This window comes from Jaculus jaculus, chromosome 14 (genome assembly GCF_020740685.1).
Source record: "Jaculus jaculus isolate mJacJac1 chromosome 14, mJacJac1.mat.Y.cur, whole genome shotgun sequence".
NCBI classification, from domain to species: Eukaryota; Metazoa; Chordata; class Mammalia; order Rodentia; family Dipodidae; genus Jaculus; species Jaculus jaculus.
In genome coordinates, this window is record NC_059115.1 from 46,792,016 (window position 1) to 46,814,357 (window position 22,342).

The following is a 22,342-nucleotide window of genomic DNA, read 5'->3' on the forward strand; positions in this document are numbered from 1 at the left end:
TCCGTGGCCTATTACTGTGAAACACGCTGAATTATTAAAGCAGGTAATTGGTTCTTCCTAGATGCTTTTTCCTACTGCCTCCCTTCCGTCTCTTCTCAGAGCTTCCTCAGCTGACAAGCAGAATTAACTCAGGCAGGCCTGATGTGATGATCCCGCCCAGCAGGGGAAGCCACACTCAAAATCACACATTTTTTTTTCTCATTTAATCTTCTTTTAAATTTTATTTAATTTTTTTATTAAATAATTTTGTACTCAGTGAATAGAGTCAAGTTGGTACCATTGTTAGGCTCGTCCATGCCCTGCCCCCTCCGCCTGGCCCCTCCTTGTTGAGGTATGTGGGTCATGCATTGTGGAGTGAGCCCACAGTTATGGGAAGGAGGAAATGTCTCTGCATATCACTGCCTGCCAGCAACTAGTTCTACTTAGGGAAGGAAATACAAACATTTGAAGATCAATTTTAAGAAGCTGAGTATACTGACCTTAGGGAAGAAGGGATTAATGGAGTGACACTCTCTCAGTATGAAATGAGACCATTTAGCTTATCTGAATAGGAAGGAAGGCTGCAAGTAAGAGTGGCAGGTGAGGAAATACAGACCCCTTAAGACAGCCCCTAGAAGAGTCTGCCGGCAGGGAAGTGTCTCCTCATCAAGTGTAGGCAGTAACAGTCACTCACAAAGGTCCTGCAGACCACAGCTTTTAGAAAACATGAATCAGCCAACAGGAAAAAAAAAAAAAAAAATTATTGCCCATTGAAGCTGGGATCAGCTCTTTCACTTGGAACCCAGACATGACACCAAGAACTTTGCTAACATTTCAGTCACTTTTAAAGACCCTCGGTTTAGAGCTAAACCAGGTCTCAAAAAATTCTCTCAGGACAGCAAAGCTAACACTTATATAATGTGAATATTGTCAATGGCATGCCAAGGACCTGTCATGGGGGGCTTAATCAAATTATCTGATAAATGCATTTAATGATTAATGGGGCATTTGTAATTTGGTTCCTGGTGGCTGAAACATGGCTCAGTTCCTAAACAAAGTCTGCATGTAATGCAGAGTAGGTGTCTGATGTCTAAAGTCAATAACTATGGCTCCGTGTGTGTGTGTGTATGTGTGTGTGTGTGTGTGTGTGTGTGTGTGTGTGTGTGTGTGTGCTTTCATACATCACTGCACACAGACACACGCTGCCTGATCAAAAGTGTTAGTGCAAGGAGCCAAACCCGGGAAACCCAACCTCAAGAATCCATGCTTTTCCCCCTTCCCTTTTTGGTGGTTTAATGCTACAGAAATTTAATCTCTCACAGTGCTGAAGACTCAAATCAAGGTATTGGTGGGGCCAGGCTTCTTTCAAAAGGTGAAGAGAAGATTACCTTCCTTTCTCTTCCAACCTTCTGGGTCTCAGAAGTTCTTGGAGTTCCTGGACTTACAGATGTATCACTCCAATGTCTGCCCTCCAATGTTGCGGTGCTTTTCCACGTCTCTTTTGGTTTTGTTTCTTTTTGTTCATTCCTCCCTCCCTTTTAGTGTGTGTGTGTACGCATGCACGTGCGTGCGTGGGGGTTACATACGGGCCATGGTGTACATGTGGAGGTCAGACAACTTCAGGGTATCAGTCCTCATCTTCCTCTTCATTTGAAACAGGCTGTGTCTTATTGGTTTCCACTATGAGCACCAAACTACCTGGTCCTGATTCTGCTGACTGCGCCCCCAAATGCTCTGGGTATGCTGGGAATACAGATGCATGAGCACAGCTTCCAGCTTTGTGTGGGTGCTGGGGATCTGGACTTCAGTCGTCAGGCTTGTGCAGAAAGCACTTGATTTTGATTTATTTATCATTATTGGTTTCTTGAGGTAGGGTCTCACTCTAGCCCAGGCTGACCTGGAATTCACTATGTAGTCCCAGGCTGGCCTTGAACTCAGGCAATCTTCCTCCCTCTGCCTCCCAAGTACTGGGATTAAAGGTGTGTGCCACCACACCCAGTGTGTATTTTTGTTTGTTTGTTTGTTTCTACTCTCACAATCTTTGAGGGTATCTAAACTAATTCTCATTCCATTTTACCATTATGACTGTTTCTGACAGAGGAGATTCTATTTCTCCCTTCTCTTCCTTTCCAATTAAGATGTCACTTAGATTTGGAAATTATGAACCATCAGTACAGGTGTGAGATAACTGACTTGATACATGAGGGAGGAGAATTAGATAAGGGCTACATCTTCTGAAAATCTATCTCATCTTGCTCCCTATGAAACAGTTCGACAGAATTACCAACCTGAAGGAGAGCAAACAGGAGACATGGGCTCCCCACATTCCTTCCAACCTTCAAAGCCTCAGAACCACGAGGATGTTTCATTTTAATGAAAATTTATATACTTATATTTTGAAAATTGTCATATATATGACATATATATATACATACATACATACATATATATGTACCACCATGCCCAGCTGTGAAAATCTTTTTTAAAACCATAAGCTTCTACTATTTTTGTATTTATTTCAGAGAGACTGACTGACTATGGGTACACCAGGGCCTCTTGCTGCTGCAAACTCCACTTTGTGTGTCTGGCTTTATATGGGTACTGGGGAGTCGAACCTGGGCCAACAGGTTTTGCCATCTCCCCAGGCCCAGTTTTACTCTTTGAAGCACATAGGCATGGTCTCAATTTTTAGGCCTATCATTTGACTGTCTGGCTTGGGGCAAATGCTTTAACCACTGCTAGCTCTTAGTTTCCCTATCTGTGAAATGACCATATTGATTATACTAGAGGTCTGCTGGTCCTTGATCTTTCTTACTAGCAAGCATTTCCAGAACTTTCCGGTATGAGCCCCTCAATATTTGGGTAGGGGTTGTGCTGCTCATCTCCAGTTGCCAGCCCCTGACGTCTGAAAACAAGCCCTCACCTTCACAGTTCCAGGTGCATGTCTCAGGCTGTTAGGGAGTGCAGATGTCTGTGACCCCAGACAGACCAGCAGGAAAAGCCCCTGGGACACTGAAGGGGAAGGCAATCCCAGATATTCTGGGAATGGTCCCATGGGGGAAAACCCCAAGAGAGTCACCCACACAGAGAAAGAGGCAGAGCTTAAGGATGGAGGCACAGTAGTCAGTATTTTCGGCCACACCAGGTGATACATTTTACCGCCTCGGCATGCCCCAGGTGTATGTGTCCGCAGGTCCTCATTCATGCTTACGAGCTACTGAAAACTCTCTGACCTAGCCACAGTAGAACTTACTGCTCATTGGCCAAATAAATGAAGCACATGACAGTGTGCTTACGCAGTACCTGGCTTTGATTTTTATTTTCTCTCTCTTGTTAATTTTTGAGGCAGGGTCTCCTTATGTTTATAAGGCTAGCCCTGAACTCTGAATTCTCTTCTCTTGTCTCAGCCTCCTGAGTGCTGGGATTACATAAGGCATGTGTGACCACGCCAAGCCCCATACCTGGTGTATGTTTACATCATGACAAAGCATTAGTTATCATCATTATAACTGACTATTAGCTTGAAGTTCTTCCAACACCTCTGTGCTTCCCTAAACGATCATGTACACGTGAGGCACAGAGAAAAGCATGCAGACTGTAGCTTGCTGCAAACCACAGTAACACGCGCTCACTGCAATGTCCTCAGACCTTAACCCTATTTCTGTCATCCCTGGCAGAGGAAATCTGATGCTTGAGTGCTTGTAACTTTGGGGCCAGTGGTCTGACAACTGAGAGCTTTGAAATTCCCACAAAACTAGGAAGAACAAAACAGAAAACAAGGGACCAACCACAGCCCCAGGCCCGTGAAGAGCAGGGTCACAAACAAAATCATGCCGTGGTACCACCCCGCAAACACCCAAGTCCCAGAGGACTTGAAACTCACACCCTAACTTCCCAAGATGTAAATCATCTGATGATGCCCTTGAGAAGACACCAAGTTCCATTTGCCAGTCACCAGCCCTGGAACTCTCCAGAACAACCCAACTCTCCAAGTCTAAAGGGCACACCTTCCTCATACCATCAGTTTTTTTTAAAAAAGTTAAATTTATTTTATTTATTTATTTATTTATTTACTTATTTATTTATTTTGAGAGATGGGGGGCAAATAGAGACAGATAGAGAGAGAACAGGCATACCAGGGCCTCTAGCCACTGCAAGCAAACTCCAGACACATACACTATCTTGTGCATCTGGCTTGTTAGGCTTTGCAGGCAAGCGTTAACTGCTGAGCCATCTCTCCAGCTCCCATGAGTTTTAGTGAGTACCAGGAGATACAGAGAGCTGTCCACTCACATAGAGAGGCCACTCAGTGTCCTCAGGTCCAAACACTCTCCCTACTAGGAGAGCATGACTGGATCTCCACCTGAGCTAATGTCCATGGAAGTTGTTTTTTCTTTTCTTTTTCATATTTAAAGATATTTATTTATTTATTTGAGAGAAAGAAGCAGAGAGAGGGCAAGAGAGAGAGAGGAGCTGGAGAGATGGCTTAGCAATTAAGCACTTGCCTATGAAGCCTAAGGACCCTGGTTCGAGGCTCAATTCCCCAGGACCCACGTTAGCCAGATGCACAAGGGGGCACATGTGTCTGGAGTTTGTTTGCACTGTCTGGTGGCCCTGGCGTGCCCATTCTCTCTCTGTCTTTCTCTCTACCTGCCTTTCTTGCTCTGTCTGTCTCTCAAATGAATAAATAAAAAATGAATAAAAACAATTTTTTAAAGAGAGAGAGAGAGAGAGAGAATGGGTGTGCCAGGGCTCCCAGCCACTGCAAATGAATTCCAGACGCATGTTCCTCCCTGGCCTATCTGGCTTATATGGGTCCTGGAGAATCTAACCAGATCCTTTGGCTTTTCATGCAAACGCCTTAAGTGCTAAGCCATCTCTCCAGCCCCCATGGAGAGTTTCTTGTGCAGCATGCCCCATACCTGATTTTACTTACACTTTCTCCTTTCATCATTGAACTTACAAGAAACTGATGATGATGTCTATTTGCACTCCCATTCTCCAGACCTGAGTTCAATCCCCAGAACTCACATGACAAAAAGCCAAGTGTGTTTATCATCCCAGTGCTAGGGAGTGAGAGACAGATAAAGCTGGCTAGTTAGTCTAGCTTAAATGATGAGTCCCAGTCCCATGAAAAAAGATTGTCTTAATGCTTAAGGCGTCTGGCCTCCACACACATGTACATACATGCACTGCACATACATGAACTTGTGCACACACAATACATACACATAGCAAAGTCACTCTGCTGACACAAAATCAGGGACGTCACAATAAAGGTGTTATGATGGTTAATCTTCATTGTCAATATGACTGGATTTGAAATTGCCATGGAAACACATCTCTATGAGGGTACTTCCAGGAAGATTAATTTTCAGGTGTTTTGTCACAGCAATGAAAAAAGAAACTAATATAGGTAGCAAGACAAGTAACTTCTTTTTCAAGGAATGTTCAGAACTTCATAATTAAAACAGGGCTGGAGAAATGGCTTAGCAGTTGGGATATTTGCCAGCAAAGCCTAATGACCTGGGTTCAATTTTCCAGTACCCACATAAAGCAAGATGCACAAAGTGGCCATGTGTCTGGAGTTAGTTTGCAGTGGCTGGAGGCCCTGGCAAGACCGTTTTTTCTCTCTCTTTTCTCTATCTCTCTCTCTGCTTATAGATAATAATAACAAAATAGATCTGGGCGTGGTGGTGCACGCCTTTAATCCCAGCACTTGGGAGGCAGAGGTGGGAGGATCACCGTGAGTTCAAGGCCGCCCTGAGATTACATAGTTAATTACAGGTCAGCCTGGACCAGAGTGAGACCCTACCTCGAAAACCAAAATAATAATAATAATAATAACAAAATAAAAATATATTTAAAAATAAATAAAATGCTGGGGAACATTTTTGAGGAGTTAAATGAACTTAAGCTACAAGATAACTATCATGTTTTCTTTTTGTTATTTTTAAGGGCGAGGAAATATAGGTACTACAAAATTTTGTCTTCTATTTTGTTATACTAAATTAAAACATTAAGTATCCCTAAGGAAAACAAATCTGTTGCCAAAATTTCTTCCAAGGAATTTTGCCTGTGCATGTGGGGGAAGTGTTACTCTGATCAATGCTGACTGAATTTAGTAAAGGTGTGAAGAGCAGGTGCTGCAAGTCCAAATTAGTTGAAATGATTTGGTAATGTGTGACAGAAATTCAAGTCAAATAGATGACAAAGACAGGGAACTTGTTAGATCCTGGGAACTAGAAAAGGCTGGGAGGGCAGAAGTGGTGATGAGCAGAGGTGGGGGTGGGGAGGGGCTCAGTCCTTAAATCACATACTCTGCAAATGTGACAAACTGAGTTTGAGTCCCCAACATCCTTGAAAATACCAGGCAGGCTCGGTGGCCTGCCTGTAATCCCAGCACTTGAGACAGTGGAGGCAGGTGATCCCCAGGGCAAGCTAGCTAGCTAGACACTGGTTCGGCAAGCTCTGGGCCTGGTGAGAGACCCTGTTTCAATAAATAAAGCAGGAAGCAACTCATGGTCTAACCTGCTTAGCAGCAAATAACCTGTTGTGATGCCCACACAAGTGCAATAGTGGCACACAGCCACGGGGGAGGGGGGGAACCAACTGCTCTTGATTGGGCTAACGGATCCCCTCAGTGGTACAGGACCCATAGCTGGAGCTGGGAAACAAGTCAGAACCATATCCAAACATAAACCCACTCTCCAATATCAAGCTATCAGCAATCAAGGGCTACAAGAGGGCCCTACACCTATTAAACTCTCTATATAAAAAAAGTAAGGGTTATCTCATTTGTCCTGATGCTAACTTACTCTCCGTTGGAGAATCTGCTTCTCTTTTTCAGATAGATGCAGATCCTAAGGAGAGAGCCACCCATCATACCTCAAAAGGGCTCCGGCTGAAACTAAGGAAAATTGGCAAAACAAGCAAGGGTGCTGTTTTCCTGATGGACCAGATACCAGCACAAGGGGGAAGGAGACCAACACAGAGAAAAATCAACTCCTACCAAATCAGAGAGCCAGAGCCTCAGAAGCCCCCAACACCTCAGAACTGAAGCAGACCAAAAGTGAATCCAACATGGCTCAGGGAAATTTTGCGGAAGAGGGAGCAGAAAGAATGTCAGAGCCATGTTGGGTCATGATATGCAGAGACATTTATCGTACCAATCACTGTGGGCTAACCCCACAATGCATGACCCATATACCTCAATAAGGAGGGGCCAATGGGGGTGGGGGTAGGCTACGGATGAGCCTAATAATGGTACCAAACTGCCTGTATTTGCTGAATACAAAACTAATAAATAAATAAATAAATAAATAAAGCAGAGAGTGATTTGGGGAGAACTCCAGCTTCACCCTCTGCCTTCTACATGCACTCCCTCCCCACAGTACACACACACACACACACACACACACACACACGTGAGCCCTGAACACCCATAAACGTATACATGAATATAGTATACACATGCAAAAAAATTCTTTTTTAAAAAAGGCAGACAGGGCTGGAGAGATGGCTTAGCGGTTAAGCGCTTGCCTGTGAAGCCTAAGGACCCCGGTTCGAGGCTCGGTTCCCCAGGTCCCACGTTAGCCAGATGCACAAGGGGGCGCACGCATCTGGAGTTCGTTTGCAGAGGCTGGAAGCCCTGGCGCGCCCATTCTCGCTCTCTCCCTCTATCTGTCTTTCTCTCTGTGTCTGTTGCTCTCAAATAAATAAATAAAAATTAAAAAAAAAAAAAAGGCAGACAGAGCTGGTCTTGGGACTGAAATTGTCAGTGTCTCCCAAACCTGAGCTGGTGTCTCTGTGGCTCTCTGCGTCTTGTCTCAGCCCCCACAGCTTCCCACATTCCCTCAATGCAGATTAGCTCTCTCCAGTGGCAGGCGAGGCTGTAGTTCCCAAATTGTGCATCTTCTAATTTCAGTCACTAGAAACAATATCCATTGTGTTGTATCTTCAAGTCTTTGACCCAAGTTTTAAAAAATATGTAAGAATATTGGGCTGGGTTGGAGAGATGGTTTAGCGGTTAAGCGCTTGCCTGTGAAGCCTAAGGATCCCGGTTCGAGGCTCGGTTCCCCAGGTCCTATGTTAGCCAGATGCACAAAGGGGCACACGCGTCTGGAGTTCGTTTGCAGAGGCTGGAAGCCCTGGTGCGCCCATTCTCTCTCCCTCTATCTGTCTTTCTCTCTGTGTCTGTCACTCTCAAATAAATAAATAAAAAATGAACAAAAAAAATTAAAAAAAAAAAAGAATATTGGGCTGAAGAGATGGCTTAGCAGTTAAAGTTCTTGCATGCAAAGCCCAAAGACTCATGTTTGAATCTCTATGTCCCTCATAGCCAGACACGCAGTGATGAAAGCATGCAATGTTGCACATGTGCATAAGAGGGCGCACACACCTGGAGTTTGTTCACAGCAGCTGAAGGCCCTGGCATGCCTATTCTCTCTTGCTCTCTGTCTGTCTCTGCCTCTTTCTCTCTCAAAATAATTAACAATAAAAATATGTAAGAAAAGCTCTGATTTGGCCTATTTGGTTATGGGTTACCTACTGTGGTAGTTTGAATCAGGTACCCCCATAAATTCATGTGCTTTGAATGAGGCCAGCCTGGAACTACAGAGTGAGTTCCAAGTCAGCCTGGACTACAGTGAGACCCTACCTCAATAAACAGATAGATAAATAAATAAATAAAGCTAGGTCCCTCAAGGTCATGGCAGCTGCTGGCATTATTATGCTGGCTATATCTTGAAGATGGAGTATTTTATCAATCATATGATGTAAGTTCCTCCCTTCAGGCTGATTGACCTAATGTAGGTCTTATGACAGGTGGGCCAGAAACTGTAGAAGGAAGGGGTCGAGCCACTAAAGATGTGTCTAAGAACAGAAGCCGAGTGACCGAAGGAGGAGTGGTCAAGAAATGAGGGCAGAGGAAAAAAATGAGTGAGGGAAGGTTGGGGATCAAAAACCATACTGAGGGCTGGAGAGATGGTTTAGAGGTTAAGGTTCTTCTCTGCAAAGCCAAAAGATAGAGGTTCAAAGCCCCAGGACCCACATAAGCCAGATGCACAAGGTGGCACATGTGTCTGGAGTTCTATGCAGTGGCTGGAGGCCCCTGTCCCACCCATTCCCTCTCTCAAAACAGTAACTAAAAATTAAAAATTAAATAAATAATTAAATTTACTCATAACTTAAAAAAAAAGAACACACCGAGAAACGGAATTTTATTCTTAGTGTGATAGAAAGCCTATCAGGGACCTTTAACCAGCCCAATGACTTGCTCTGGTCTTAGATAACTTCAGCCTCTGTATGGAAAATGAACTATAGAGGGCGCTAGAGTAGAGGCAGGCTAGTGCGGGGTGGTCCAAGGGATGGTGGTAAGCAGAAAAGCAGTTCCGGAGGACATGGTAGAAATGCCTGGGCTTGGGTGTATATTTTGGACAGGATAGGGCTTACTGATTGAGCGGAAGTGGGGTGTGAAGGAGGCACTCATGCACCAATCCAGACTCAAAGCTATAAACCTAGATGGTACTCAAGACCCTGAGACCTTGACTGTCCTCTGAGGTCAAATGCTAATTACAGAAGGGCCACAGCCATAAAACATCATCCCTGTATACAGAGACCTTTGTTCAGACTTTATGAACTCTGACGTGACTCATCTCCAACATGAAAGGGACCTGCAGGAAACTGTCTCAGGATGAGTGAAGGATGCGCTTCCTTTCACTGGGGCAGCTGGAGAGGCCGCCAAGTGTGCCCTGTTTCTCGATTGTCTCCCCTCCCCCAACCCAAGGAGGGCGGCGACTCCCCCACTGTGCAGCAAATGCCTGGCTAAGTCTATGCGCTGTGAACATTTGCTGCGCAACTGTGGAGTGCAATGTCAGAGGAACCACAAGACCTAGCCAAAGCTTCCCTCAGAAACCATATTTTAAGAGAAAACAGCACTAGTCAGACCGGCCCAGGAGAGGGCCAAGGATGAGGACTCACAGGGCACCAGGATAGGGCCCACAAAATGAGATGCTGTGATTTTGCAAGTGACAGCACAAAGGCCATTGTCACGGCCATTGCTGTAATGGGCTGCTAAACCAGAGGATCCCATCACAGGATCATCAAATGTCAGAGCTGGAATAGTGCTGAGAAAACTTTTAAGTGATCTGCTCATTTTACAGATGAAAAAAAAAAAAAGATGAAATGGTGGCCTGGGACCAGAATGCAACTTGCTAGATTCCACAGGCCATATTCTTTTTCACTCTGGGCTGACTACCAGTTACGTTAAACTTCCTTTTCCACATGTAGGCTCAAAGAGGGGCTTTTAGAAGCAAGATGGAAATACAATCTTCTAAAGTCTAAAATCTATTCCCAAGTAAAAATCACATTTTAAAGTTCCATTCCATTAAAAACAAAAATCAGGGCTGGAGAGATGGATTAGAGGTTAAGGCACTTGCCTGCGCAGGTTCAATTCCTCAGTACTCACGTCAGCCAGACGCACATACGTGTGGAATTTGTTTTCTCCGGATGGAGGCCCTGGCGCACCCATTCTCCTCTCCCCCTTGTCTCTCTCTCTCTGTCTCTCTATCTCTCTCAAATAAATAAATAAATAAATATTTTTAAAAATTAAAACAAATCATTTCTTGGGGTGGGAAGATGGCTCCGTGGGTAAAGTGCTTGTTACACAGCATGAGGACCTGAGTTGGGATCCTGTAACCCCAGCGCTGGGGAGGTAGACATGAAGAGATCCCTAGGGCTCTCTGGATCCCTAGTCTGGCCAAATCTGTGAACTTTAGTTTCAGAGAGAGACCCTGTCTCAAAAAAGTAAAGATGAAAAGTGACTTGAGGGGGCACCCAACATCAACTTCTGGCCTCTATACACACGTGCATGCACACACACATGCACTCACACGCACACCACACCAAAGTCATCTCTTAAACATTTATTTCTCATTCAACGATGATAAGGCAGCCCATCATGGTTCCCTTTTTGATATGGCTGCCAGGCAGCTTACAGTTAAAATTAGCCCTTAATCCTCTAATAATAGTAGTAGCCTCAGTTTTGGACAAACAGTATTTATTTCCCCTTCTTTATGACTTTTTTATACAGCAGTTTCAATGGCCTTATTGAACATGCATCTTCTACACTGTCATCTCAAGTTCTTTTTGGAAGTCAGCCAGGTATAAACCACCAATAAACCAATACAGAGGGAGGATTTTGTTTCTCCTGTACACTGGGGTAGTGACTTTCAGCATGGTGTCCGTTTTCAGATGCCACTCTTGACCTAAAACCTCAGACCTTACCTCCCAGCTTTATATTTACACAGAAGGAGGCCACCACAGAACAGATTGCATTCAAATGACTAGTTCTTAAATTGTAGGGTCTGCCCGCTTACTGGGCAAGACTTTGGAAACTGTCGAAATGAAAACAAGATGTGGCAGGAGAAGGCTTCGTTTCCTGCATCGCATCGACGTGGCAGAAGTTCTCTGAGAACAGTGCTGGGGGAGGCCAGTGGCCCAGGCTGTGCGTGGTCAGCAGGTGGTGGGCTGGGTCTCATCCAACCCCAAGCTTCTGCTAACTACAACCACAAGTCTGACCCTGGCCAGGCCGGAGAAATGAGATCACATAGCCGCCATCTCCTCTGGATTCTGGCCACATAAAGAGATTAAAGCACTCATTTTCTGAAGCTACGGGGCTTGCTCCCCCCCCACCCCCCAAAAAATGAAATTCCTCCAAAACCACAAAAATTTCACCAAGGCAGAATTAGGAAAGCAATAAAGGAGTGGGAGGAGGAGGAGATCTTCCCTCCTGTTGCCTATCTGCTTCAGAATCCCCTGTTGCCATTGCTGTGGAGGTAGCAAGAAAGCGAACCAACCAATCAACCAACAAGCCTGCTGAATAAAATGACTGCTAACATTAAGTACCAGAAAATGTCAACTGTTCATGCAGTTCAGCTCAGGACTCGGTGGCTCTTTGGTTTTCACTCTTTCCCGAGTTTTTAAATTTTGTTCTTTATTCCTCTGGTGTCGGACATCATTTCCATGATCATCTAAGAGATATGTTCAAAAGAAAAATGGCCTCAAGGCGACTGCTGCTCCCAGAAATAGACCTTCTCCACAGCATCCATTTGGAGTCTGCTCATGAGCACCTCGACTCAGAGCCAATTTGTTCAGATAGAGACAAGAGGACGCTGCCCCAATGTTCCCAACACCTTGAAGAATGAGCCAGATCCAAGAATCTTTGGTGCTTCTTTAGAAAACAGGAATCTCAGCACAATTATGAATGCAGGCAAGGCTGCTGCGTGACATAAGCACAGCAGGTAAGAATTCCCCCCACTCCCTTGTGCCTGGGTCTTCACCCTCCTCATGCCCCTGCCCTTGGGCCCTGCTCAGCGCTGCAGGATGGGGATAACACTAATGCTTATGTCATGCAGCTCTGCAACTCTGGCGTACTTCAGAAGCAAAGGTTGGAAGGATAGGGACAGAGATGGCCAGCCTGCCCTGTGCTTTCTGCTTCTGAGCTATTAACTGGAGCCTGAGAACCTGCATTTTTTTTCTTTTATTCCAGTCTCTTTTTTTTTTCCAGAGCATTTCTTCCCATCCTCCAACTCTTATAGTCTTTTGGTCTCCACTTCTTCAGTGTTCCACAAGCCTTGGGGAGGGGTGAAACACGCCCTGAACAGCACTCATCAATCACTTATTTTCAGCACTTTCAGTAATTACAAGTCTGCTTTAATCGCAGTCCCCTCCCCCCACCGGGCAAAAAGCAAGCTTGTCTGTCCAAGGTTCAGAACAGTGTGTTCTCTCTAGGTATAAACATATCCAGAAGGCAGGGTCACAACACATCCATTTAGCAAAACACAGTAGGGGGCTCTACCCCAGGTCTATGCCCTCCCAGCTATGGGCTTCTGACCTGGTTTACAGTTTCAGGCATGAATTCCCTCTTGTGTGTGGGGGGGTCCTCAAATCCAATCAGAAAGTGATTGGTTACCGCCATGACAGTCGTGCCACTATTGTACCAGTAGATACCTCTTGCCTGACAGGTTAGCATTGTAGGATGTGGGGGGTCCACTTCTGGGTGAAATCACTGATGAGAACCTGCATTTTATTTTTAAAAATCTAATTTATTTATTTATTTAAGACAGAGGGAGGAAGGCACAGAATGGGCATGCCAGGACCTCTAGCCACTGCAAATGAATTCCAGATGCATGCACCACCTTGTGCACCTGGCTTACGTGGGTCCTGAGGAATCAAACTTAGGCCCTAAAAGCCTCGCAGGCAAGGGCCTTAACTGCTAAGCCAGATATCCGTCAACTCCAGAACCTGCATATTTAACAAGTCCTCATGATATTGTACAGAATTGTTCATTATCAGAAGGTAGGAGAACTCCTATCAAAAGGTTAGAGTGGAGGCTGGAGAGATGGCTTAGCAGTTAAGCGCTTGCCTATGAAGCCTAAGGACCCTGGTTCAGGGCTCGATTCCCCAGGACTCACGTTAGTCAGATGCACAAGGGGGCGCACGCGTCTGGAGTTCGTTTGCAGTGGCTGGAAGCCCTGGAGCACCCATTCTCTTTCTCTCTCCCTTTGCCTCTTTCTCTCTCTGTCTGTCACTCTCAAATAAATAGAGAAAAAAAATTTAAAAGGTTAGAGTGTGGATTACATAGTTATATATGTAAAGAATTATTAACCATAACTGTTTTTTACAAAAGAAGGCTGTCGAGAGCCTGGTTGGTTACCTTAAGTGATACCAGTTCTTGTCATCTTAGAAAGCATAATGAACTTGCCTCGTTAAGCCCTGATATAATCTACTATAAGAAACCTTGGCATACAGGAAAGAAAATCTTACTAAACTCCTAACAGAAAATGGCCTTATTTTGAAGAACAAACTCAGAACTTGAAAAACGTTGTGAAGACTTAAAAGCCTCAAGTCGCTGGGGGTTTTCTCCCCTAAAACTTGCCAGTCCCCATCTGTGCATTTATGAACAGGCAGAAGTAAAACCAAAGCTGACACAGCCACTTCTTGAGGTTTTTCTCAGTCTCTCTCTCTTCGTTACAGTTAAAAGCGCCAAAACAGACTTAGTCATTATGGTGGAGAAGAATTCTTAACTCGTTTCAAGTAATTAAGAAATTCAGCAAACGCAGACTTTGCAATGGCAGTTAGAAACAGCAGCCTTGAAACAGCAGAGGAAACAGACCCACTACAAGGAGAGATTGTTTAAAAAAAAAAAAAGCTCTCCATAACAAAGGAAATGAACGTGAAACCTCCAACCTGCTTAAGGCCAAAGATAAAAAACGCCGCGACTAAAAGCGCCGCGTGTGCCGCTTTGTGTGCGGAAAGAGGATCTGGGAAGAACGTCGAAGGAGAAGCTGTTTTCCCTGCAGGACCCTCTGACCATCTCGCAGACTCAAACAGATGGGAGACAGGAAAAACCTCCGGGTCTGTCTTTCCAGTGCCACGCAGCCGTCCTGCCCCGGGGCAAACTTCCTTAATAAACTCGACCGGGTCTAGATGCCTCTTGGGCGGTGCGCACGCGAGCACGCGAGGCTGGACCACAGGCGGCAGCCAGCCCAGGCCGAGCACGTAACTTCTCCAACTCCAATACATCCAAGTTTTCAGTCTCAACTCTCCAGCGCAGCACGAGAGCGGGATCAAACATCCTGGCCTCGCGCCGGGCGTATGGAAAATTAAACAAAGGGCACATGTCTGCTAGAATACGAAAAGACGCCTGGCCCTGCCTGACAGTAGGAACCGCCACCTAGATCTCCACGCCACTTTCCGTGGACCCCATCACCAAGGCGGCCTGCCCTCCCAGCGGGGATGCAAGTCAGCGGCGAGCCGATCGCTGGTGAAACTTAGGGAGTCTGACTCCCCGGCCCCAAGCCGGCCTTGGACTTGGCGAGGATGCCCGGAGCGAGTCAGCGGCCGGTGCCCAGACGGGATCCCGGGGGCTGCCACGACTCACCTCGCCAACTTCTCCAGGCTCGCGGCGCCCCGGCGGCCGCTTCGGAGGCGCGGGCGCGGGGGCCGGCGCCTCGGAGCGCGTGGGCCGGCGGCTCCGGGGATGACTCGGGGTCCCGGCGGGTGCGCGGGCACCGGCGAGGGCGGGTGTCGCGGGGCGGGCGCGGGGCGCGCGGGGGCTCCGGGGTGCCGGGCGCCGCGGGCGCGCAAGGACAGCAGTGCCAGGAGCAGCGCGGCCAGCGCCAGCAGGAGCAGCGCCGCCGCCTTGCTGCGGAGCTTCATGGTGAGGCGCGCGGGCGGCGGCGGCGGCGGCGGCCCCGGGGCGGCGCGGTCCCTCTGCGCATCGCGGCGACCGCGGCGGGACGAGCGCAAGCAGCGCGCAGCGGCAGCTCCAGCGCCAGCCCGCCCGCCCGAGGGGACTGGGGCCGGGGCCCGCGGCGCCGCTGGAGGTGGAGCAGGAGAGAAGCTCGGAGGAGGGCGGGGAGGAGGCGCCCATTCCGCTCCCCAAGCAGCAGCCCTCCCTACCGTACTGTGTGGAGTAGCTGCCCGGCTACCCTCCGCCTGGCGCTGAGGCTTCAGGTAAGACAGCCTCGCCCCACCTCCTTCACCCGTCACTTGAGTAATCACCCACCCACTGACCCACCCACCCGTTCTATCCACTCCTATATCCGATTCTCTCGTGCCACGAGTCCCTCGTGCCTTCGATTATTCCACGATCACTGTTTTATCCTTGTATGTGCATGACCAGGCGCTCATCCCCTCAGGCAGGGACATCTCCGACCCGTTTGCCCAGCGCAGAGCTCTGCACATAATGGTGCACAGCGAATAGCCGTTGGGTAAGATCCCTGTGGATCCTTGCATTCTAGAATGGTTACCCATGGATTTCCAGGTTTAGACTTGAAACCTGACACTGTAACTGACTTGGTGATCCAGAGCTAGGTTTGAAACTTTCCCAAGCCTTCATTTCCTTACCTGCAAAATGGGAATGCTAACACTTGGAGGCCTTTCATGAGCATGGTATATAAAAATACTTTCAGGGCTAGAGAGATGGTTTAGCGGTTAAGCGCTTCCCTGTGAAGCCAAAGGACCCCGGTTCGAGGCTCGATTCCCCAGGACCCACGTTAGCAGATGCACAAGGGGCACACGCGTCTGGAGTTCGCGTCTGGAGTTCCTTCGCAGTGGCTGCGCCCATTCTCTCTCTCTCCCTCTCCCTCCCCCCCTCCTCTCCCTCCCTCCCTCTTTCTCTGTCTGTTGCTCTCAAATAAAAATTTAAAAAATACTTTCAAATGTCAAGTGGGTGTTGGAAGCCTGTGATCCCTGTGCTGAGAAGGCAGAGGCCGGCAAATTTCTGGAGCTCGCTGGACACCCAGGTTAGTCTAATTGGCAAGTTCTGGGCAAATGAAAGACCCTGCCTCAGAAAAGGTAGATGGCACCTAAGGAACGATAGCCACAGTTATCTGGCCTCCACACATGTGCACACATGCCAACATCTCTATATGAACACGCACATACATACATATATACATACAAAATAACAGCACGTTGAAAATAACTGCTCAGTGCCTGGCTCACAAGAAGTGCCCAGTAAGAATAGTGATAATTAATGCAACAAAAATGTGGTCTATCTATTGGGCTGGAGAGATGGCTTAAAGGTTAAAGCATTTGCCTGCAAAGTCAAAAGACCCAGGTTCTATTCCCCAGTAACCACATAAAGCCAGATGCACAAGGTGCACATGCATCTCATTTGCAGCCACTAGAGGCCCTGGTGCACCTACTCACTCCTCCCTCTCTCTCCCTCCCTCCATCCCCCCCTCCCCCCTCCCCCCCTCTCTCTACCTCTTTATCTCTCACTCAAATAAATAAAAACATTCTGTAGGTCTATCATACCAACAGAAATGCAAATTTGGTTTCTACTGTAGCACAGAACTGGGAAAGTGTAATAACTTCACAACCCAAGTTGTGAAGTGGAGTCTTCAGAGACCTTAACAGTGACAATCACCAGCTCACTTCCTACCTATCCTTCCCCAGGCGTGTCAGTCACAGGTCTGAAACATCAGGACCTGTCTATCCTTCTATGAGCCGACAGGCAGCATCCTGTTAGGTCCTTGAGGAACAACTGCAAAACCAAGAACACTGGTTATTGCAACGTTCTTGGATTCCCACGAGACTCCGTGTTGCCTTGTAACTCATCTACAATTCAATTTTATTCCAAAATGCTAGCTAAGTTTCTGAGAATCTATTGTGTTAACAGTTCCAGGAGTGAGAATGTCTAATAATCTGGAACCTCTAACCAAGTAGGCATGTAGGAGATGGCAGGATGCACGCTGGGAATGTGGGTGGGCAAGGCTGCAGGTGATCACACAAGCTGCTGTCCATAGGTGCAGGGGCATCCAAAGTGTCGTCCCCAGTGCTAAACACCTGGACCAGTACAAAGGATGCATTGGGTTGCCACCACAACTGGCAGGTTCTTCTAGCATATTGCCAACCTCACCACAATGCCCAGGACACTTGGCAGAGTGAAATTTTGACCAGGGCCAAGCGCCATTGTGGAGACTCAAGTAAGACCTGGCATTTAGGCCTTCAGAGTTAGGACTGGCTCTGTGAAGCAGGAATCCCCCAAATCCACGTTGCCAACTCCCTGCCTCCCCAGGAAGAATGTATGCAACAGGGGCAAAATAAGGCAAAGTAGGTCCAAGAAATCCTGGATGGTAGCCAGGGCTTGGGCTTCAAACACTAAAGCAGATCTTGGCACAGCTAGACTGGCCCAACCAAGCACTCGGGTTGTTTGGTGTGCTGGTTGGGGTGTGTGGAATCTGCGTGTACAGATGTGCTTCCCCATGTGCTCATGGACAGAGGCCAGAGAAAGAGCTCAGGGAGCCCTTCTCCAGCACTCTTCCACCTTATTTCCCCAAACAGAGTCGCTCCTTGGACCTGAAGGTTCCTGTTGTTTGGTTCAAGTAGCTGACCAGGAAGACTCAGCAATCTTCCTGTCTTTGCCTACTGCAGTGCTGGGGTGACAGGCATGTGGGGCCTTGTTCTGCTTTTTACATGGATGTTAGGGATTGAATTCAGATCCCCATGCTTGCACAGCAAGTGTCCTTACCCATTGAGCTATCTCAACTGTTATTTATTGTTGTTGTTTTGTTCATGGTGTGTGTGTGTGTGTGTGTGTGTGTGTGTTGTTAGGTGTATGGGTGCAAATATGTGTGCAAGCACGCATGCATGTGTGTGTTTGCAGAAGCCAGAAGTCAACATGGGGGTCTTTATCAGTTCTCCACCTTGCTGTTTGAGACAGGTTCCCTACATCTATAGCATACCCATTCCACTAGATAAGCTGGCCAGCAATCCCCAGGGATTCCCTTTCTCCGTCTTCTTGGCACCAAAAACACAGGGCTGTACCACCATGCCTGGAATTTTGCATGTGCTCTGGGAATTCTAACTCAGGCCCTCATGCTTATGTAGCAGGCACCTCACCCACTGAGCTGTCTACTGAATCCCGAGGGCTCAGTTCTTAAGACTCGACGGAAGCAAAAGGTAAGGCCCGATGGACCTTCTCATGAGTCTGAACCCACTGCTCTCATTGTGTACCTCAATATTATAGAGGCTGTTCCAGAGTTACTCAGTACCTCACTTGGATGTCTAATAGACACATTGCTTGCTTATTCCCTTCCTAGCCCCACCCCTCAAATTGATTTCCCTTTCCAGAATCTTCACATTCAATTAGCAGTTGCTTAAGTCAGAAATTCAATGGGATCCCATTCTCTTTCCCTGTCTCCTAGGAGAGACCCCTATGGTTGTATAATAGCTTCTCCAAAATGTAGTGGCTTAAGTCTATGCATGTCTGACCTCACAGCATCTGTGGTCAGGAATGGGCAGCTTAGCTCAGTCCTGGGCTTCAGAGACTTCGCTCAGGGTGCGTGCTGAGGCGTGAGGTCTAAGCTGAAGGCTCAGTTGGAGAAGGATCTATTTCTCCGTTCACTCATATGGCTGTTGGAAGGATCTGGCTCCTGTCAGGTCATCGGACTGAGGGCCTCCATTCTTGGCTGGTTCATGGCCATAGGTTTCCTTCAGGTCTTTTCCAGGGGATTTTTCCTTTCCATGAAGTCACGGATGTAGAAGAGCCAGACAGACACATCCAGCAAGATGGAAATCCCAGTTCTTTATAACTGAGCCTCAGATGTGTTACATCTCATCGCTTTGCCACATTTGCTGGTTATATGCAGCCCACAGTCACAGTGAAGGGATCAAACAGGGCCTGAATGCCAGAAGGTTCCTGAAGTTCATGTTAGCAGCTGCCCACCTCACTGCTATACTATATTTTGCAAAATTGCTAGTTCTTTGGTTGTCCCAAACCCAGTTGAAATCTGGCCAGGGCTCTCCACAGAAACTGGGACCAGAATAGGATAACCTAAGCCATGACAACAAATTCCTAGAGGCTTTGGGGACTCTGAGAATGAAAACCTTCAGGGGGATAGTCTTTGAGATCCGCATTCTTGGGAAGTTCCCTCCAGAACTCTTACCAGTTTCTTACCATGAGTATTAGGGGGAAATGCCTTCCCTTTCTGGCAGGGGATAAGAACACTTGTTGGTTCATGTTGAAGCTGAGGCTTTATCAGAGCTGTGCTGGGAAGTAGCAGAGCCCCGGCAGCCTGGGGGAGGGAAATACTCAGCTTCAGCCGCTTCTAGTCATCTTCTCCCACCTAAGGCTGGGGTTGGGGGCACACCTTGTTACCAAATCCCCAAAGGCCTGTTTGCCACACTTTCTTTTACCCAGTACACTATGCCTGACTTTCAACAAAAAGTTCCAAGTCAGACTAAAAGGCAGAAGACACCGACTGAGGAGATAAGGCCAGAACTTGAACAGGCTTTAGACAACACTGATGCTACTCTGCAGAAGGGATGCGTGGCTGTCTAGGAACGCCAAAGGAGAGAGGCTCGGTGGGTAAAGCAGCACTCACTGCTCAAGTTGGAGTACCTGAGCTTGATCCCCAGGTGCCACATTAAAAAGCCAGCTGTGGCAGCTTCTGCCATGCCAGCCTGCTGACACTGATGGCAAGATGAGAGGAGGCGACAGGAGAATTGGCTGGAAGCTCAATGTGAACCCAGCAAAGAACAACAGGTGAGAATCCAGAGTGAGACGCCTGCCTCAGATGAGGGAGGCAGGTGAGGACCAACATGAAAATTGTCCTTTGACCTCCATGTGCACACTGTAGCACATGCACATCCACACTCAAACACATGTACACATGCATGAGAACACAGACACCAAATGGTAACAAATAATTTTTTAAAGGAAGGAAAGAGAAATAAGAGAAATGAAAGGAAGGAGAGAAAAATTTGAGGATTTTTTTAAAGCTATGCTATCATGCTAAATGGCCCGATGACTAAATCCAGACAATACACATGAACAGATGGTTCACATTAACAAAGATGGAAATTAAAAAAATATATTTTTTTTGTTCATTTTTATTTAAGAGTGACAGAGAGCGAGAAAGAGGCAGAGCGAGAGAGAGAGAGAGAGAGAGAGAGAGAGAGAGAGAGAATGGATGAGCCAGGGACTCCAGCCACTGCAAATGAACTCCAGACACGTGCGCCCCCTTGTGCATCTGGCTAATGTGGGTCCTGGGGAATCGAGCCTTGAACCGGGGTCCTTAGGCTTCACAGGCAAGCGCTTAACCGCTAAGCCATCTCTCCAGCCCCCAAAATTTTAAAAAGTGCTACAAATCAAAAAACCACAGTACTGCTTGTGAAGAGTGTCTCTGGTGTGCTTATTGGGGACTGAGCATCCCTGAGGCAAGACTGAGTGTGAGCATGTCCCGGTGGGAACGTCCAAAACCAAGGCAAAGCAGGAAAGGACTAGATGAATGAACCATAGCAGAAGATCCAAGAAGGGAGGGCAGTGAGAAGGTTTAGCATAAGATAATGGCCATGTCAGAGCAGAAAGAGAAGTGAGCAATGAAGCATGCAGACAACGGGATGCTGTTGACAAAGGATACATGGATTCCCAATCCACAAAGACAACTTAGGAACCTGACATGTATATTGCTAAGTGAAAAAAGCCAGTCTGAAAGGTTAAGTCTTATCTTGTACCAGTTGTGTGATAAAAACTGTGCAGAAGATCAGTGGTATACGGGGTTAAGGAATAGGGGAAAATATGTTCTCAATAGAAGAGCATACCTATGTATGTATCTACAGACCTATGATCATGCACATTGGTGCCACCATACCACATAATGGTGGATACGTATCATTATACTTTTGTCCAAAATTATAAGATACATGACTCAAAGAGTGAATACTTTTGAAACATATGGCCTTTGGTTGATCATGACATGTCAAGGTAGAGCCGTTGGTCATGACAAATGCACCCTCTGGCATGGGGTGTTGACAGCAGGGAGGCTACGGAGATGTTGGGGAAGAGAGTATATTTTCCGCACGGTTTTGCTGTGAGCCTGAAACAACTCAAAATATTAAAACTACAATCTTTTAATCTTGTTTTTAATTTTTATTTTTATTTGTGTGGTTTTTCAAGGTAGAGTCTCACTCTAGCCAGGCTGACCTGGAATTCATTAGGTACTGTCAGGCTGACTTCAAACTCATAGCAATCCTCCTACCACTACCTCCCAAACGCTAGGATTAAATATATGTGCCACCATGCCTAGATTTTTATTTTATTTTGTGTTTTTGTTTGTTTGTTTGTTTTGAGGTAGGATCTCACTCTAGCCCAGGCTGACCTGGAATTCACCATGTTGTCTCAGGGTGGCCTCAAACTCATAGTGATCCTCCTACCTCTGCCTCCCGAGTGCTAGGATTAAAGGCGTGTGCTACCCATGCCTGGCCTTATTTTGTACTTTTATAAAATGTAGTTTTAGCCAAGCGTGGTGGCACACGCCTTTAATCCCAGCACTCGAGAGGCAGAGGTAGATTGCCTTGTGTAGGAGGCCACCCTGAGACAACTTGGTGAATTCCAGGTCAGCCTGGGCTAGAGTGAAACCCTACCTCGACAAGAGAGAGGAGAGAGATGCGTGCACCATTTTGCTCTTCTGGATTTATGCTGTAGTTAACTTGTCATTGCTGGGATAAAGCACCAAAACCAGCTGAGGAGAGGAAAGTTTTTATTTTGGCTTGCAGTTTCGAGGGGAAGCATTATGATTGGCAGGGGAAAGCATGGTGTGAACAGAGGCTGGACATCACCTCCATGCCACAGCAGGTGGAAAACAGCAACAAGAAAAGTAAGCCAAGCTCGAGAAAGGGGAAGCTGGCTATACCACCCCTAAACTTGCCCCTCACAACGCATCTCCTCCAGCAAGGTTCCAAATTGCCATCAACTGAGGGCCGAGCATCCAAAACACATGAGTCTATGGGGGACATGTGATGCAAATCACCAATGTAGGTACTGCCAAATCAAATCCAGGGCCAAGCC

The 22,342-nt window shown here is 47.0% G+C and overlaps 1 protein-coding gene across 1 annotated transcript in view; it reads right to left on the reverse strand.

Annotated features, from left to right (window-relative positions):
* Gxylt2 (glucoside xylosyltransferase 2) overlaps positions 1-15,201 on the reverse strand; it is a 115,499-nt gene extending 100,298 nt beyond the window's left edge. The window contains exon 1 of the mRNA XM_004651507.3: positions 14,924-15,201. Coding sequence (XP_004651564.2) covers positions 14,924-15,201 — 278 coding nt within the window. The remainder of the gene's footprint in view (positions 1-14,923) is intronic.
* Between the last annotated feature and the right edge of the window lie 7,141 nt (positions 15,202-22,342).